The sequence below is a fragment of the Quercus lobata genome, chromosome 3 (genome assembly GCF_001633185.2).
Source record: "Quercus lobata isolate SW786 chromosome 3, ValleyOak3.0 Primary Assembly, whole genome shotgun sequence".
NCBI lineage: Eukaryota > Viridiplantae > Streptophyta > Magnoliopsida > Fagales > Fagaceae > Quercus > Quercus lobata.
In genome coordinates this window covers 34,010,845-34,031,333 of record NC_044906.1, presented here as the reverse complement: position 1 = coordinate 34,031,333, position 20,489 = coordinate 34,010,845, and the positions used below count along the sequence as shown (strand labels likewise).

The 20,489-nt window shown below is 32.9% G+C and overlaps 1 protein-coding gene across 1 annotated transcript; it reads right to left on the bottom strand.

Moving 5' to 3' along the window:
* Nucleotides 1–15,542: 15,542 nt before the first annotated feature.
* LOC115981546 (HMG-Y-related protein B-like) lies at nt 15,543–16,475 on the bottom strand. Its single transcript, XM_031103757.1, has 2 exons — nt 16,244–16,475; nt 15,543–16,141 (listed from the first exon to the last, which is right to left on the bottom strand). Exons 1-2 carry the CDS (start codon nt 16,325–16,327, stop codon nt 15,650–15,652), a joined length of 576 nt encoding a protein of 191 aa, XP_030959617.1. The 5' UTR covers nt 16,328–16,475; the 3' UTR covers nt 15,543–15,649.
* Nucleotides 16,476–20,489: the final 4,014 nt, after the last annotated feature.

Here is a 20,489-nt window from a genome sequence, read left to right as displayed (position 1 = left end):
TTAAGGATTACGTTTTTTAGATGAGGAACGAGCAATTAATTGGACCCTTTTCTTTTCTTTTTCTTTTTTTTTTTTTATAATTTTGGACAATTATATAACGGCGGGTAATATGGAACTGTATCAGAGCGCTTCTTACGGGAAATTGCTTGATATATTTTATAAATTGACATGATAAATGGTAATGAATAATGTTAAGTATTATTTTTTTTTTTTTTAAATGCAATGTAAGTAAGCATTTTATTTTTTGTGATTAAATTAATTTATAGTGTTTATTAAAAAAAAATGTAATAAAATTTATAGTTGGTATTTGCTTGCTGGTACTACTTCATTCTCATGGGGACTTGCGGGTGGCTAGTGGCTACTTAACATTAATCTTAAAATATTAATGGCCTCTATTTAAGTTGATACCAAAAAAAATGACACATTATTTCTTTCTTTTTTGAGATACCAATTGATGATACACTTAACTGTTTTCTACTACATAAAAATTTACTTGAGCCAGATCTGCAATTGTGAATTACATCATTTTTCCTTCTAAAAAAAGTTGAATTATTTTTACGATGAAACCAATTGATGTGTTTAGGCCTATCCACGGGTCAGGCCGGTTTGGTTTTGGACCCAACTCGCGGGCATCAGGTGGAAGGTGAAGGGACTCAAAACCGATCGCTAACATCAATTGGTCAAGTCGATTTCAAGCTCGAGTGGTGGTCGATCGGTTCGGTAGGTGGTGAAGTTCATCAGAATTTGCAAAACATTGCTAGAAACTACAAAAAGTCGCAAAGATATGCAAATTTTCACTAAAATTTGCTAGGATTAGGCCGGATCTGACTAAGTGCCACCAAATCTAATCTCGCTGGATCGGGTCGAGATCTCACCAGATTTTTCTTGATCTTGCCTGTTTGGCCGAATTTTTTATATAGCATCGATCGGGTCAAGTGGCTCAGGTTTTGGAAAAGGAAACCTGCCACTCAACTCGTCGACGTAGGTTCTTGGAATTGGATACCTGCCGCCGACCGACTGAAGCTTTAGTTTGAGCTAGAATCGGGTCAATGTCAGGCAGTTTGGTCAGGTTTTCGAGCTCTGGTCGAGTATGGACACCCCTAGATGTGTTAATGCTTTTGCAAAACCAAGGCAAAATAAGACTATAATTAAGTTCCTCATTTCATAATACATGAGCATCACTCGATCATGTTATCCATTTTATTATCTTTTGATTGGCAAACATGGTAATTTTTTGTGCAAATTTTTCATACTCTTGTACAAGAAATCCTCATTTACCCAAATACTTTTTTTTAAAGCTTTCCAATTGACCATGGGTAGTATTGTAAATGAACCAAGCCATTTATAAATAGCGCTACTAGAGAATTTTATTTTTAAAAAAAAAAAAATTGTTTATGTTCGCTTATTTAACAAACGAGTCAAGTTCAAAATACTTTTCTTATTTTAACTAACCATTTTTTATTTTCACCCATATTAGATTTATGTTATAAAGCCTACTTCGTTTAAATATTATTTACTCATTCATTTTTTTATTTCTCTCCCTTTTTTCGAAACACTCATTTTCCTTTATTGCAAATTTGCAATTACTAAGACACATAAAACAATATTAAAAAAAAAATTAAATAGGAAATGAATAATGTTCCCTAAATATATTGAAAAACCATAGCAAAACCCCAAAATAGGGAAGAGATAGGTCATCTAATGCGAGCTGTTTTTAGATTTGGTTCCCTATTTTGTCCTCATATCCTCTTTTTATGGAATTTTCTACCAACACTTAGGGAGAATTGTTTATTCCCCATTGTAGACACCTCATTTTATACTGGTTAATAACCTTTATTCTCCAGCCCCAATGATTAGCTTGATATGTCAACAAAAGTTAATCAAAGTTATCTTGATAGTTCGGAAGTAATTACAACTCAAAAGTACTCCAAACCAATTTGAAAACGATGCTGAAAAATGACTTTTGCTCACTATTTTGATCATAACTTTTGAGCCACAAAGAATGTTTGAGTGGATTTGTTTCATTGGAAATTAGACATCTTGAGCTTCAATTTGAACATAAATAATTTGGATTTAAAATGAGTGAGTTATAGCTGTTTGAAGTTGGACCAACAATGCAGTCAAAATTAGAGTTTTGGGAAGCATGGGTTAAAAATGCATACGTAGTCTCGAGGCTGCATACGCAGGCATGTTCCCAAGCCTTCAGAACTTCAATTTTAAATTTTAAGGGCCCAAAACATCATTCTTTGATAAGGACCGGCTCCTAGACCCCTAGGAACATCCAAAAACCTTGAAAACCTTAGTTTGAGCATATAAATACAACTTTATGCCTCCAACTCCAAACCCTAGCAAGAGAGAGAGACTCTTTTTCACCAAAACTCATTCAAGAACACTTATTCACCTTGAATCTTCTACACACACAGAGCTAACACATTTTTCTAAGTTCTTAAAACCTCTTTCTATTAGATTAGGCTGAAACTACTTTCAATCATCAAATCCAAGTCTCTTTCAAAACCTTTATGAGATTGTTTTGAAGAAAGAAAATATTTTGTAGTGTTCTTGATGAAAATCTATTTTCTTAAGAAAAGATATTTGCACAGCCATGTTTATAATTTGTAACATCTCTCTCTAGGAGTTATTTTCATATAGGAATTTTTTTCCCAAATTGTTTTCTATAAGCTTCATAAGAATATCTTGTTATTTGAGTTGTGACTATCAAAAGATTTGTTGGGTTCTTTAATCCCTTTGAAATCTCATTTGATCTTATTGTGTAAGCACTGAGGGCTCAATTGAATGCTAAAATCTATGATCTTCAAGCAAGGCTTTCTCCATGGCACCTCCTTAGTTTGAACTTTTTTTTACTTCTTTTGTTGTTTTTGAGAATATATAGCATGTGTAGGTTTTGTCGTTGATCGATTTGTTTAATCACATGTTTTGTTTTGGATGAATAGTTGAATGATTAGATATATAAATTGATGAATATTGATGAACCAAAAAAATACATCATCCAAAAAACAATCACTGTGCATTATATTCGTAGTAAGTGCACTAGTAATGGCAAAACGTTACACAAACAGGTCTAAATAGTCGTTGGCCATTAAAGCCAAGTAGACTAAGCAGCTAGATACGTTACAAAGGCAATAAAGCCTAGTTAATAGCATCATAACAAGGAAAATGTATGCAAAACACAAACCTAAAAGAAAAGACAAAAGCTATTTACTTGATTATTGAAGTGTCTCATTTAAGAAATACAGCTCTAACTTTTCCATTAGAGGGTTTTTGAGAATTTCTCCAACCAAATCTCTCTTCACTCTTTTTTTTTTTTTTTTTTTTTTCAAGTGTTGAAAAAAGTTGTTGGCTCCGTTGGATGAACAACAAATTGAAGATTTTAGACATCATCAAATATGATTAAATATATGAATTGATGAACTTGACTAGGTATATGATTTAATGAACATGTTTTGTTTGTGATGTTTTGTTCTTGGTAGACTAAGATCCAATGCATGTTTAGGATATGAACTGATTTATTTGATATTGATTTGTTGTGTCTTACCATGTTTTGATTAAGGGTTGAATTGGTAATAAATGAATATGTGAATCTGCTTGAACATGTAATTTAATTTTGGATTTGTGTTTCTGAGTGAATATGTGCACACATTATTAAAGGTGCATATGCATGCTCTTAAAGATGCATACACAAACTTGACCCAAAAAATTGATGAATCTTTGTTTTAATTACATGATTGATTTGCTTTGATCTTTCCATGCTTTTTTTTTTCTTTTTCTTTTTTTGAGAAAGTGACCTTTCCATGCTTGTTTATTATACTTTACCATGATATTCTCCTTGAGTTTTCCATGATATTATATTTGACATGTTTAGAATATGATGTTTCCTTATTTATGCATGAATTGATTTTTATCTGATTTGATTTGTAATTATTTGATATTTGATTTGAATTTATTTCCTTTTATGCCATTATGTGAGATTTTTGCTTTGTGTGTTTTATTTTACTAAATAATTGTATGATTAGATTTTGGGCTTTATTAATAATTAAATGTGGCCTATCAAAATTAGTAAAGGCCAACCCACGGCGGGGGCCTAAACACCTTCCCATCTCTACACCTTAACTTCAAACTTAGTTTTTAGCATGCAAACCCATGTAAGAGATCCAAGAGGCCCAATTTGGTTCCTAGACTTAAACCAGGTAGCAACTCCCAAAAAAGAGAAAACAGGTCATGCAACTTGCAAGTGCGGGGCGGTGCACCCACACCCATGTCAACATTTTATTGTTTTTGTGTCTTGATAACTATAATAAAGAAAAGTACTGTTTTGAAAAGTGAGAGAAGTAATAAAAAATGAATGAAGAAATAATATTTAACTGAAGTAAGGTTTAGAATATGAAATATGATGTGGGTGAAAAAGAAAAGTAGTTAAGCTAAAATAGAAAAGAGTGATCATACCTTAAAGTAAAATAAAGAAAAAAGAAATTGATAAGCTGATACCAATGCTCTTCTATTTTAAGTTCGTGTCAAAGAGGTTTCTGCGTTAGTTATTGCTTTGATTTTGAGTTGAGACTTGAAACTGTTCAGCATAATAAATTTTGATTATAGCAAATGAGGGGGAAAATAGTTATTTAAATATTTTCTTTATTTTGTATGCTTGTTTGGATTTTTGTTTTTAAAGCAACAATTAAAGGCAAAGACCTTTTTAACACAAATTGAAAAGTTTAAGGGCTAAAATAAAACATTTTAAACGAAGAGGCAAAAGTTTGAAAACCTTTGTATTTAGGAAGATTGAGAGAGTGCTTACAACTGCCTTTCCCGCTCGTCAGCCTAGTCTTACAAGTTACAACTTACAACTGCAATTCCCCTCAAGTAGATGGTAGTTAATTTGCTTTGTCGAGACTCTACCTAAGTTTTTTTTTTGGGAAGACTCTCTACCTAAACTTCTTTGTGTGTAGCCCAAGCCTGATTACTAAATTAATTTTGACAAATATTATACCATTTTGTTTCTTTACATGTGATTATGGTAGTTAGTGACCAATTTTTGTTCCGGTCTTTTTTTCTCAGAATAATAAATTTCTTTTGCTGCCAATTACGTCTTTTTATTGTCTTCTTTTTTCTTTTTCTTTTTCTTTTTTCCTTTTTCTCCTTTAAAGTCTAACAATATTGACTAACACCACTTCACTCTTGAATCTTTTTTTTTATTTTTCAAATGATTTTTGCGACTTCTTAAACTTGTGAAATGTAAAGTATTTCAGTTTTAAGTCATTTCTATGCTCATCATAATCATCACATTGTTTTATATATATATAACCTATAAACATTCACACCATGATGATTGCTTTTATTATTAGGCTAAAACGCTAGTTGAATTTTGGTATAAATGGGGTTTAAACCCTGGATTTATTATCTAATAACAAAAGACTTTACTAACTGAGTCAATCGGAATCCACAAAAAGAAACTTAGTTAATATATCATTTTAGAGAACTCTCTCGATATGATTGAAAAATAAATGAAACAAAAGGCTCAAATTTCATTCAATAAAAAGATTATTTATTCGTTTATTTAACAATCGAGTTAGTTCAAACATAATTAACTAGTGAAATGCAAAGTATTCCGCTCCCTTGCATTTCTTTTAAGTCATTACTATGTTCATCACATAGTTACTATCTGTCCCTAGTGAACTTTTTTGGTAGTAAATAAAACAAAAAGCTTGAGCTTAGCTCAAGAAAAATCTTGTTTATATTCGTTTATGTTGCAAACAAGTTATGTTAAAACAAAATAATGTATTTGTGAACATGTGTGTTATTAAAAGACTCAATTTAAATATAAATAATAATAATAATAATAATAATAATATATGCTATACATATTGTAGGGATTGGGTTCGAGCACTTTTTCTATTTGATGAAAGGTCTCAAGCCCAACTAGCCCAACACAATAAATTTTTAGAGAATGGGTGTAAGAACTAGGTCTTAGTCCGAACCACAATCAATAGGCATGGTTATGTATGGGCTAAGTAACAAGGATAGGGGTTAAAGCATGAAACTTTGTCCTCGGACGAAACGTCCGAGGAACTTAATATTCTTCTTCTTCCTTCAGTACTAGGTTACAGAGGTTTCAAGATCATGCAAACAGCTACAGTTTTCTTCTTTTTCTCTCCTCCTGCTTTTTCTTCCGCGATCCCCCATTCTTGGAAGGTCTCTCACATTATATACGTCTTTCCAGTTGATCTTGACCCTCCACCTGTTGATCTTGCAGGTCATTACTCAAGTGCTCATCTCATCAGCCACCTTCCCAAACCCTCTGTGAGTTTCGGCAACTAAGACCGCACTATTCGGGGGTCATTTCCTCATTAATGCAGCCAGAACGTTAGTTGGGTGCATTCAATGCGGAGGTGACAGTTTCTCCTTGGATTGCTCCCGCACCATACACCTATGGGTATCCTACTGTACTTACCCTTCTCCTAGGGGCGCTCTGGGAGACTACCTTTCCCGGTGTGCTGTTCTCTCCCCTTGGGATCTGGGGTGCCAAGAGCAAGATCGTCCTCGGCAACGCTTCTGGGCCATTTGGGCTTTCTTTATCCGTCCTCGGCCATTTCTTCCTCCTCGGCACGGGTCTTGGGCCCAGTATAAAGTGAGCCAGGATTGTCAAATTCTTTGACCCCACACATATAAATGTATAAAAAAAATATTGTAAATAAATGCATAAGATGTCATTTTTTTATTTTTATTTTTTTAATAATATAAATAGTCCATTTCATAATTACAAGGTTACTAAATATTTTTCTTTTTTTGAGAAAAACAAGGTTACTAAATCTAATTCTTACAAGTTCATAAATGAAAACATTATTTCTAATTGATTCAAATAATATAATTTTGTCTTATCAAATATTTTTTCATGTGTTTGTCCTGTATTGAGGTATACTAAAGATATGAGTAAAAGTGGAGTAGTCAACTAAAATTTAGTTATTAATTACTATTATTATAGAATTGTAAAACAATTAAAAATAATAATCATTATATTTATTATATAAATGGAAATAATAAAAATAAAATAACTTGTTGTACGGATAAGGGCCCAAAATTATATATTGGGCCTTGGGTTTTGGCCGAGAACGTTGGTTGGTCCAAGGAGTCCTATGAGTAGGTAACAAATAAAAAGGTTGGAGAAGGCAGGCCAAGGAGAAATGTCTTCTCGAATGAACAAAGCATAAATCAAGAGTATATCCCACCATTCAAGGTGATCTCCCTAGAAGTTCCACTAATAAGGGTGTGCATTGTAAAGGTGCAAGAGGGATTGGAATTCAGAAATATCTAAAAGAAAGGCTACTGTCACCGCATTGAATACTCTACAACTAACTTCCTGGCTGCATTAATGTGGAGAAAACCCCCTAAACAGTATTGCATTGGCAACCCCGATGCACAGAGGGACTGAGAGGGTGTCCAATGGGACAAGCACTCAAGTGGTTACTTGGATGACCAACAAGTGGAAGGCCAAGATTGTCTAAGGAGAATTGTATAATAGAAGAGACCCTCCATGGAGAATGGAGGGGAAAATAGAGAGAGAAATCTAAAAAGAAACACTGTAGCAATCAGGAAATAATATTGTAATCATACTTAAGGTAAATATACAACAATTGATCTCCTCGAACCTGTCCGAGAACGACTTTCTTTAGTTGAAATATATCTACCTTTCTGTTCTTGTCATTTGAATCCATTTTGTTTGCCATCTAACTCATTCTACCCCAGTTTTCCAACTCACTCTCTACAAATTTATTATTTTGGGCTTTTTGGGCCCGAGCCTATTCATTCTTTGGGTTTGGGATTCAAACTCAGTCCTTACACTTGTAAATAAGTTTCAACTTATTCGACAAGAAAAAAAAAAAAAAACAAAAACAAAAACAAAAGCAAAAAAAAAAAACAAAATTGAAATAAAAAATATAGCATGTGATTAGCTTGAGTTGGGCTTTGGGTCAGGCTCTTGTAGGCTTTGGTTTTTAGTTTGGGTTAGGTTTAAGGCAAAGCCCGTGTGGCCAACTTTTTTGTTTGGGTTAGGTTGGGTCAAGCCTGTATGGCCGTATGGGCCTTGATTCTTCTTTTTTTCTTTTTTTTCGCTTGGCGAGGGTTGGGGGGTTGTATGTGGACCAGTTGGACTGGGGCGAGACATTGGTCAAGTCTGACCCGGTCTAAACCTTTTTATTTTTTTTTTGCTTTTTTGTTATCTTTTTATTTAAATGCATCTAACTATATATAAAACACTTTATATGAGATATTTTGAACACAATTTCCTCTTTGTTGTATATTACATACCGTTATTTTGTCCGTTATCATTGATATATGTAAGTACTTATTATTACTCAATGATAGCTCAATTGGTTAGTATTTTTTCTTATTTTGAACGGAGATATTTTGAATCCAAATTTCCTCTTCCGTTATAATTATGAATTATCAAAAAATAAATAATAAATAAATTGGTTAAACGGAGTACAATCATTAAAGAATTTAAATTAAACCACAAACAAACTGAACTTGAACCAATGGAGAGGCTCGAGACAATTAACTGATCAACAAAATCAAGCCAACATCTTTTTTTAATGCAAAATCAAGCCAACTATAAACAGCCTAAAATATTCTTCTAAATAAGCGTGCACTCCAATTAAAAGTGTTAATGTTTGACATAATCCGCAAATACGACACAAATTTTACAAGTTAACCTTAGGCTTTAGCAAGTTCAGGTCATAATTGCATCAACCCAAAATCAACACAATAAGAAACATGTCAAAAACGGGTTCATTCCCCCCTTGATCTGCAATTGATATGTTTGACATGTTAATTTATTCAAGTGTCAACAAGAAATGACTTATCACGACCTATTTAACTCATATAACAAATAACTATTTATTTTATTTTAAATTTATCAAGTACCTTTTATATCCAACCTATATTTTTAAACTTAAAAAGAAAAGTATGTAGTTACAAAAACTTAAAATATTTATTAAGTACTTAGATGTTATTCTGAACCTTTGGACAATATGTTTTAAGTATTTGATACTATTATTAACTTTCAAATTGTATACTTAATATCTATTTTGATGTTATGAGTTTGTATTAAATTTTCTATTTATTTAATATTTAAAACAATATTAATCAAGTCAAACAAGTTGAAAATGGTTACTTATTTTAAATGGGGTAAATGGGTTGTATTTGTGTCAACCATAGTTATCAAAACGTGAATCGTATCGTGAATCGATTTTTTATTTTTTCGTATCATGTATCGTAAGATACACAAACACTTAATAAAATTTATAAAAAATTATAAATATACATATATAAATGGTATTTCCATTATAAATTTTAAATATATTCAACTAATAACTAATTTATTCATCACTTATGTAATAATATTTAACAAGCTAACTAAATAAATCAACCTAGCAAGTGTTTATAACATACACATTCAAATGGTTTAAATTTAAAAGTGACAATATATTACAAATGATCAAAAAATAATAATTTATTTTCATCATATTGCCTAATAAACCTCATCTAAGTCAATGTTGTCATCATGTTTATCATTTTGCAAACTTATTTCTCCATTAAAATTTTCTTCATCGTCATTAACATTTAATATCTCTCCTTTTTCTTTTTCTTTTAATAATTAAAAAAAAAAATCTTCTTGGCATTCTATGGGCCGTTTGGTATGGTTATTTGAGCAACACTTTTTAGTTTTTAAATAATATTACACGTATTTTTATACACTTTTTTATCCATGTATTTCCAAAAAATACAAACAACATTACTAGAACAACGTTACTAAACGGCCCCCTAGTTTCTTGGACTTATAACAATAATGACAAAATTAAAAAAATAATTATATTGCCAATTAATATCTTATTCATGGTATAGAAAATAAATTTGCAAATATTAAAGTGAACAGTAAGTGTGTACAGTGTAGTTTAAATTTTATAGGAAAAAGAGAGGGGGAAAAAACTTATGAATATGTTATTTTATTAGGCCAAATTAAGTAAACTAATAATTTTGTGTTAAAAACAAATCTAACAACTTGTTAGATTCAAATAAAAGTACAAATTTTAACAAAAAATCTCATTTTAAAACATTTTTCTATGTATCAGACGATACGTACAATTTTACGATTCATACGATACGCACATTGTATCGTACGATTCATGAGCACTTATGATACGCCGATACGATAGGAACTTTTTACACACGATACGATACCGACAACTATGGTGCCAACCCAATTTGTTTAATATTAAGAGGATTAAAATGAGTCATGTCACATTTGTATCAACCTAACATGACCCGTTATTAAGTTTGTGAAGTGGGTAAGTAATTAGATGTTATTAAGAACCTTTGGACAATATGTTTTAAGTATTTGATATTATTATTAACTTTCAAATTGTATACTGAATATCTATTTTGATGTTATGAGTTTGTATTAAATTTGTTGTTTATTTAACATTTAAAACAATATTAATCAAGTCAAACATGTTGAAAAGGGTTTCTGATTTTAAACAAGGTAAATGGGTTGTATTTGTGTCAACCCAATTTGTTTAATATTAAAAGGATTAAAATGGGTCGTGTCACATTTGTGTCAACCTAACATGACCCGTTATTAAGTTTTTCAAGTGGGTGACGTCGTGTTAACTTGCTTCATTAGTATGTTGTATTAGGATTAAAGGGTCATGACACGATTGTTAAATGGGTTGTATTTGGCTTGAGCCATTTAGCCAAATACTCCAACCATAACACGCCGACAAGAATTGACATCCCTAATTACAATCCTTATCTACAAGTAACACATGGCAAAACATGATGGAATTTGCAGACCTAACTTGAAACCGAATTTTTCTATCCGAATAAAAACCGGGTTGACACGTGATCTGACTCATTTTTATGGGTCAACCCGACCCAACTTGGCTAACACATGACCCAACCCGTTTTTAAAAACTTTTTTTTTTGGTAAAAAAAAAAAATTAAAATAAAGCTATAGTTGGTTTACTTATTTGTTATGAGCATTACACTACACAACCCACACTCAATTGACAAATATAATGCACATAGTTTTTTTTTCCCCCTACCCTAAAAAACATCAGTTTTTTAACACATTTTTTTGGATGATACCATTAAAACATGTTTTTATATTTAACGCCATTCAAATACAATGGCCTCAAGAAAACAAATGAGACTTTTATCTAGTTGCATGCAAAAAAATTGATGATTGCATGCAATAAGTAAAGATTGAAGCATTCTTCTTGCTTATATAACGTGATATATAAAGATTCTTAGATATCAAATTACAAAGTACATACCAAGATAATATGGTTGCAATAAACTTAAAAAATATATGTATGAAATTATAAAAATGTATGAGAAGTATTCATAAATGTGAAAAGAGTAAAGTCAAAGTATATCAATGCAATTGACATAAATTATGAATGTTTAGGCCTATTTTGTAACAGTCCATAGGCAAAATAAAAGGTATTTAAAAATAAAAGACAATATTTCATGGGGTGTAAATTTACAATAACATGATATTTATAAAAGAGACCATATATAAATATGTAAGCAATCAAATTTTGATGTGTATTCCCAAGTAGAAATAGAGTGCCAACCATAATGCATCTAAAATTAAACACAACTATTAGCTTATTTTTCAAGATATTAGATTATGAAATTAGTTTTCAAGATTTTAAATTCTTTTATATGTTTTTATTCTTTGTCAAATTAGCTATCCACTTGTGCATTTGTAATTTTGTTTTATATTTTGGGATGTTGATATTGTGTAGTAGTGAAACTTATGTGTTTGCTTTAATTAGATTTTCAAAGGGTAGACTAGACTCCATTGAGTTTATAATGTTGATTTTGATTAGGAATGTTGGGATTTGTATAATTTTATAATCATTGAACAAGTTAAGCTAAGATCTTTATTGATATGGGTGGTGAATTCAAAGTAATGTATTTCACATTAAGTAATTTGCTGCAGGACTTACCAAGTGGCAAATACATTCCTATCAACCACAAAAAAAAAAGTGGCAATAAATATTTTTTTTAAATAAAAAAATTTTCATTTGGAAAATACAGGTCAACCCGCCCAACTCAACCTGCACATCCATTTTCCACGTCTGTAGAGAAAATTTATAAAAAATAAAAAAAAAAATCATTAACATAAAAATTAAAATAAGTAACTTAGATCCTTTGCCAACACTAGCATTCGGTTTTTGTTTGCTTGTTTATAGGGGCCTTTTAAAAATATATATAATAATAATAATTTGATAGTTACAATAATAGAGGACTTGAACTTTAACTCTCTTAAAAAGGGAGAATTAGATTAAAAAGTAAAGTTGGATTAGAAAATAACACTAATGCTCTGTTTGTTTTGAAGTAAAATATTTTCAAGTGTTAGGACATATGTGATTCAATGTTAGGAACATATGTCAACATTTTATGTAATTGGCTAATCCTTTGACAAAACGCACTTTACTTGTAATTTGATAGATCTAGGATGTGTTTAATGCTTCAAAAACAAGGTTTCAAGTTCAAGTGTTAAAGCCATGTGAGTCTATCCAAGAATCAAGTAATGAAGTGCTGGATTTTAAAACTCGACAACTAGCATCTATCAAGGTTTAAAAGCTGCTGAAGCCCGTGGCTTGACAATTAGCTCGATAGATGACTATTTATCGAGATTTATGAAACTCAGTTTTTCAGAGCTATTTTTCATCCAATCTGTAGGCATGTGTTTAGGCTTTCTTTTCTCACAACCCTAAATATATATAAGGATTATTTTAAGGGTCGTCAAAGGTTGCATAGTTGCACAAGTGTGAAGCAAAGTCTTGTTCATGCAAATTGTGACCGGAGACAGAATTTACCCTAATTTATATTTTTCTTGAAGAAGATAGGGTTTTGTGACCAAGGAGCTTCTTATAATCTTATTCATGTGATGAACTGAAAAACTTTACAGCCAACATTCTTCTTAAGTTGGTGATTAAGTCGCGTACTAGGATCTACGCAATTAGTTTGTCACATACTAGGAGCCGTGCATTGAAAATGAGAGATTGTCACTACAAAACAAGTTTAATTGGGTATTGGGATAAGGGTTTAACTGTAGGTTGGTATAAGATACTAGGATTCGTTTACTTGTAACCGTTTGTTTTGATAATAGTAGATTCTCGGAAGTGGTGACCTTAAAATTACCCGGTGAGATTTTTGTCGTATAGGTTTTCCCCATTTATAAACAAATCACCATGTCAATTTATTTTTCGTTGCATTTAGTTTAATTGGTGATTTATTTATACTGCCATGCATTTTGTATGTTAATTTGATTAATTAGTAAACTTGGTTAATTAATCAATTAATTCATCACAAGGGGTCAATACATTCTTGGCTTATCATCAAGTGTTTTGTATAACAAGTAAAATCAATAGCTCAACACCGAAGCTGCTGGTGTTGAAGGTTCGATGGCCCTACCACTGGAACTGGCAGTCACACTAGTGGCTCTAGTGACCGAACTGCCCACATCAATCGACAAAATGGTGGCTTCGATTACCGGACCTCTGGCACCAATTGGGTTGCGGCGTCTCTAGCCATTGGACCTCCAACACGAGTTGGTGCGACATCTTCGACCATCCAACCACCAGCACCAATCACCAAGGAGAAGTATCCCGCCATCGAACCACCGACACCGGTAGTCCAAATGGAATCTCCAAACACCAAACTGCCAACACTAGTCATGGAGTGAGGCCACCGAGCCACTAGCACTGGTCGCCAAAGCAGAATCTCAAGCCACCAGACTGTTGGTATTAGTTGACGAAGCATTGTTTCCGACAACTGGACTAGTGACCCAACAACCAAATGAGGCAAAGGAAGCCACTGTGTTTTTGGAAAATTTTTTACTAAATTTTCAAATGTAAAACATTTTACAACTTTTTATAAAAGATTTTATGGTATAATGAAAAATATTTTTCAAGTTTGATTATATTTTACCTACAAACATACAATTGAAAATGAAAAAATATTTTACTTCAAAACAAATGGAGCATAAAAGTCATTTACAAGCATATATATATATATATATATAAGGCCAAATCCACTTCCCCTTAACCTATTCTACTATAGCAATACTACTAAAATTCTGAAATACTCAATTTCAAAAATTGTAAAAATGGAGAATTATAAATGATGAAAAAGTTGATGAGTAAAGTGTCATCACTTAACATGTTATGAATTCATGTGTCCCTAAACTTGTTCCATTGTGACAAACTACCAAGAGAACCACAATTACCAAACAGACAAAGACTTGAAAATTTTCACATTTTTTGACAACTTACCATAGTGGTCACTTATTTATTGCAATATCATTTTCTTATGATCTTTTGAATTAATATTACTATAATTTTGTTTTTAAATTAATATTATTATATTTTTGTATTACATTAGTTATTTTTATTGGTATTAATTATGAAATCTCATGTTAACTATATTTCTAAAATACCAAATAATTAATCACTAACTCCAAATGTATTGTACATCAATCACAATATATTACAAAAAAAATTATTACAAATGAACTTGGATTTTCATAACAAATTGAAGACTTTTTTTTTAATAAATATTTTCATCCTATAACATCCATTTTTAGTGAAAGACTTTTTAGTTTTTACATCAAAACTCCATATAAAAACTAAGAATAGAAAAACATAAATTAATGTAGTCTCTTTCACAGCACATCAATTGTCTCTTTCACAACGCATCAATGTCGCATGATTGTAGAACCCATATATGATAAGAAAAAGGAAACACATCCAAAAAAAAAAAAAAAAAGACACTAAAGGGTGGAAAAATTCCACACAATCATCAAAAGGAAGAACGAATTAAAATACGGATAGATTCCCAAACTTTGGATAGGAATTTCAAGAAAAACTCAGGCGTGCTATCCAAAAGGCAACATGCTGTTATATTTACTGCACAACATTACCTGTAAAGTTTTCCCTCGGTTTAAAAAAAAAAAAAAAGGAAAAGAAAAGGGACGTCCATCCATACCATAACCTTCAATTTTATTTTTTCCTTTTCCCCCTTTAGCCAGATTCCATCGAAGGTACAAAAATGCTCAATCACAATCACTACCTCTTAAAAAAATACAAACAAAGTGAAAGAAAAAAAAAATTCAAAAATCCATTCCCCAAACGTACCTACTTGATGATATTAAAGTGGGCAACAAAGAAAGAATAAATATAAAAGCAGAAAAGCAAAGCGTGAAACATAAAAATAATCAGAATGAACCTCAATTTTTTAACCCCTTTTTTTCCTAGAGAGAGATAATTCCAAATGAAAAAAGCCTAAACAGCCGCTGAGATGATTTACAATGCAATTACAGTCACATTAGACCCAAGTCCCCACCATACAACCTTACATCACCCACCACATAATTTAAATTTAAAAAAATTAAAAAAAAAAAAAAGCTAGAGAGAGAAATTAAAAAAAAATAAAAAAGATAAAGCTAAAGCTAAAAAAAAGGAAAAAAAAAAACATCAATTAGCAGAGACTAAACTAATATTAAAAAAAGAAAAAAAATTCTCTCTCCTTCTCTTCAGTCTTTAGTCAGCTCTGAGCCGAGCTGAACTCAACACCCAACTGGCGCGACAGCCGGCTTGACCTTAGGAGGCCTTCCTCTCCCTCTCGGCGAGCCGCCGGTCGGAGCCACAGCAGGAGCCGAAGAAGCCGCGGTCTTGACCTTCTTAGGAGGACGGCCACGTGGCCTTCCGGAGCCGGACGACGCCGCTTTCTTAGTAGGCGAAGGCACCGGAGCAAAAGGGTCTCTGGGCTTAGGCGGACGGCCTCTGGGCCTAGGAGGAGACGCCACGGCGCCGGGAGACATCGGCGCCTTCGGCTTGGGTGGACGGCCACGACCGCGCTTCGGCGGCGCGTTGGGGTCCGGCTTCATGTAGTTGTTCTTGACGAGAACGAGCTGGCCGCTCTGCTTCATCTTGTTGAGGTGGTGCGACAGTAGAGTCGAGTGAGTCGCCGGGATATTCGGGTAGGCCGTCTCTATGTGCTTCGAAATAGCCGATTTGTTCGCCTCGTTGTTCAGCGCCTCCACTGCTGTCATAATCATCTGAGAAAAAAAACACAACATCAACACCAACAACAACAACAACAGTTAAGAACACCAATTTTCACCATCAATTATAGATTTTTTAGTTATAGTTAATAATACCTCAGGATAAAGCGGTAGAGTTGAAGGTGGAAGAGTTTGAGATTGAAGCGGTGGAGGAGGATTAGGGGTTTCTTCAGTGGCCATGAGAGTGAGAAACTGTGAGCAAGAGAAAGAAATGCAAGTCAAGAGTGAGTGAGTTTGTGAGTGAGAGAAAGAGAGAGAGAGAGAGAGAGAACTGTAGTTGGAGAGGTAGGCAGAGTGGGTAAAGGGGGGGTTGGATTTAAAATGAGGTTTGTTAGGGATTTGGATCGAGGGAAAAGGGATGAGACACTTGCTCTGGGAGCCTAGGTTGAAATCATCTAACGGCTAGGGGTTGTGTTTTCGGGTTAAGATCGGACGGTTCTTGTTCGCATCACGCGGATCGATGACGTGGCTGAAAACGCTCTTGTGGAGTTACCAAATTGCCCCTCTTCTTTTTTTTTTGAATTCGTCTCTTGTTAAGAGCGTTTTCGAATAACTCTCCGGGGTGACGATTGCGTGAGCTGTAGCGCTAAAAAGTTTAAAACGTTTCGGGATTTGATTGGTTGGAAGATTAAAAGTGTGGAAGAAGCGGGAAAACATTTTGGGTTGGGCCAATAGGATTTTGACACGGTGGTAGTTCGCGTGGAGTTGAGCTTGTTTGATTTTGATTACAGATTCGAAGACTCAGATCCAGCATCCAAGTGCGGAAAGTGGGACCCGGGTTGGGGGTGTTGTGGTCCACGGTGGAGGAGAGACAGAGTTACGGTTGTGTGCGTCGGAGGTGTACGTGTTACCATGGCAGACAGCGTTGAGAAGGATCAACAATGTTGGCTCATGGCTGGTTGGTTGGCCACTCTTTTTTGCTGACATGTGTCTTGTCTGTAGACATGCACACACACTTACAGTTTACACCAGCACAGTCTCTCCTCTGCTCCGTAGTCCGTACAAAGATTTAAATCAGAGGGATAGTTGTTTTTATGGATATGGATTTTTTTTTTTTTTTTTTTTTGTTTAAAGAGAGTTTTAATCTATGGTGTTTGTCCTGAATTTTGACGATAGATTTTTATCATCAGACTAAGATATCAAATCTTTTAGGTAGAGATTGAATTTCAGATTTCTTATTCAATTTTCAGAGACTTTACTAATTTTTTTTTTTTGAGATAACTAGAATCCTTTTTTTTTTTAATTCGTAATTCTTATAAAATATTTTCAAAATAAATTATAAATGATAAATTATCATTGGTTCATATTTAAAAAAAAAACTGTTAGTTCTAATTTGAACTGATTATTGAAAAAAAAATATTCATAAATTACAAATCTAATAATTTATTATATTTAAAATTATTGTAAAAATATTCTGAAAATAATATTTTACTTTCTGACTTACACGCATCTGCAATGGCAATAAAAAAGAATCATGTAGTCGCATTTTTTTTCTTTTTTTTTAAATATAATATAAAATTTCTATTTTAGCTTAATCTAAGTGTATATGTGTGTAAAATTCTCTCTTGTAAACTTGAACCCTATCCCTTACTCGTAACACTCCACAAACATTTATACTTGTGAAATGATCATCTTCCATCGCACCAAGACGTGCGGTGTACGTAGTCGCACTCTAATTTGCTTTGATATCTGCACAGTACTGTCTCATTAATGAGTGGTTTTCGTAATTAAGCTAACTTTTCTTTTTTAAACAAAACCATAGAAAATTTTATTGGTATTCGGGCTTTGGAGGATTGCGTGTGTCTGTTTGAACATTTATTTTAGCTTTCAAAAACAAAACCCAATGTTGAACGTTTAAAAATGTTTCAAAAAGTTATTATCACTAATAGAATAAAATAAGTGTCAAGAGTTTTTGTAGCAATCTGTTGGTGTTTTTTAGTATCTTTTCACAAAAATGTTTAAAATTCAAATCTCTCTTTTTTTTATTGTGATTATTCAATGTAAAAGATAAAAATATATGTCACAAATCGATTAATGATGTGAAATTATCGTGTCAACAAATTTAAATATATATACAATGCGGCCACCTCATTTTTTTTTTAAATGCTTGTATTTTGTGCTGTTCCACACAACCAAAATAGCTTGGAGGAAAATTCCAAAATTTTCTCAACATGATAGTTTAGGGATTTTTTTTTAATTTTTTTATTATAGAAAATGTAGGATGATAGGGGGCATTTGTTATTGACCCTATGAGGGCATTGTTGAAGACAAATTTGCGTGATGACGCGACACTTGATGGGCTTCGTGATGGTGACAACATATGAATGGAGAATACGCAAATTGTGTTGTGGAGAGAATTGCCAAAATTGAGGTAGTATTGATCAATGGGTTGTAAATCAAAGATAGGGTTTTAAGGAGAATAAGAGAAGGACTAGCTCTTTTTATCATACTTGATACTTTTTTTGTGGTCTTCTTCTTCCATTGCACTTTATGCACATAATTGATTTTTGAGAGGGTGGAGGGGGAGGAGAGGGGATTTTAATATTTTTTTTATAGTTGGCGATGCTGGCAAAAAGTCACAAGATAGGACATGTATGCTTTAAGATAGTAACTTTTGAATCCACAAGGAGAATTCTAGAGTCGACTAGAGAAAGAAGAGAAAAACCCTACTAAAAATATGATTTTTTTTTTTTTTTTTAAATCTAAATGTTCTTGGAAGCTACAAGGTGTATAATTAGGAAAAGAAATCCTAGGGTTGTTAGGAGTCACTTAGGAAACTCTAAGGTGATCCTAGGTCGGTTAGGAGCCTTTAGAACACCCCGTTTTTATGTTAAGCAATAAATTAGGCTAGAAAATAGGAAAACTCACAAAAGAAAATTACAATCCAAATCCTACAAACTTTAGTTTATGTTATAAAATAGATGAGACCTTATTCTAACTTTTAAATTGCTAGGTTTTTTTTTTTTTTTAATAAATATTTTATTGATCACCCTAACAAGGGGAAAGGCAAAAAGGAGAGGGTTTGGGTCCTTTCTAGTCCATTGGTGTGATAACAAGGCAGGGAAGCTAGAGATAGGCACTGGCCCAGTCTAATCATACAAAGAAGCTCATTGGGCAAGAAGATGTACAAGAGCATTATCTTCTCTATACACAAAAGAGAAAAGAACAATTTACAAAGGATTTACATAAAGACAAAATGTCTTCAGAAATCTAGTTAATGCTCTAGTATGGGATCACATCAGGGCTTCTTAGTGGATCAATAACATTCCAATCATCGCCTTCAATAACAATATTATTGAATTCTTACAAAACAACTCTTTTAACAACACATAAGGTAGCCTTTGCTTAACCCAATAGAGAGTTACTAGGCTCCAACTGCTTAGTGCAGGCTGATAATAATTTCTCTTTCTCATTTACGGTTATCACAGCAATTGTGGTTTTATATTCTCTAATTGCTGCATTGAACCTAACCCAAGTCTTTGGAGGGGGCTTCCAACCTTTCTCCTTGGTTGGCTTCTTTGGTAGACTATCCTATGTTTCCTTGTACTCCATATAAGATTTGAAAATCTGCCTAGATAAATCAGTTGGGGAACTTTTAGTGTCATCAACTCTAGTTTTGTTCCTTCCCATCCAAATATGATCACACAAAATAATTGCATATAGCTGAAATTGGCTAACTACTTCATCTTCTAACCCCAAAATTGCTTTAGGCTTAAGAATGAACTTGACCCAATATTGGATAGAGTGGTTCTCCTTGTTGCTCAAATTTAAAGGCCATAAGGCTAACAACCATAGTTTCTTCACCCAATCACATTGGAGAAATAGGTGCTCTAGAGCTTCAGGGGCATTGTTACAAAGGCAACAATCAAGCAATGGGAGAAGGAATCTATTATTAAAAACCGTTCTAGATGAGATAATTTCCCAAACAAAATCCCAAATGAGGTTCTTGAGGCAAACTTGGATTTTCATCTTTCATAGAGATTTCCAATCATTAGTGTTGAAGATAGAATGGCTAGGGAGATTTGAGCATTCTATTGCATTGTATGCTGATTTAACATCAAATTTACTTAATGGGGATAAACACCAAAAGACCTAATCTTAGGAAGACTGTTGAGCTAAATGAATATTTATGATTCTGTTGATTGTCTTAGGTTCAAATTATTTAGTTAACTTACCCCTATCCCACAGATAAAAAAATTACCATAAATATTAAACTTGAATAAACGGAAACCTAAACAAAGGAATTTGCCTGAAAAGTAGTGTAGGTCATTGTTGTAAAGCAATAAGTCTTGATCTTTAAAATGATTCCCTTCATGTCACCAAATTTTATGCATTTTTATGT

Excerpts from the sequence above, each read along its gene's own strand:
- LOC115981546 (XM_031103757.1), bottom strand. The coding sequence starts at position 16,327 with ATGGCCACTGAAGAAACCCCTAATCCTCCTCCACCGCTTCAATCTCAA. Across the intron at positions 16,142-16,243 it reads CTCTACCGCTTTATCCTGAG|ATGATTATGACAGCAGTGGA; the intron begins GTATTATTAACT and ends TTTTTTTCTCAG.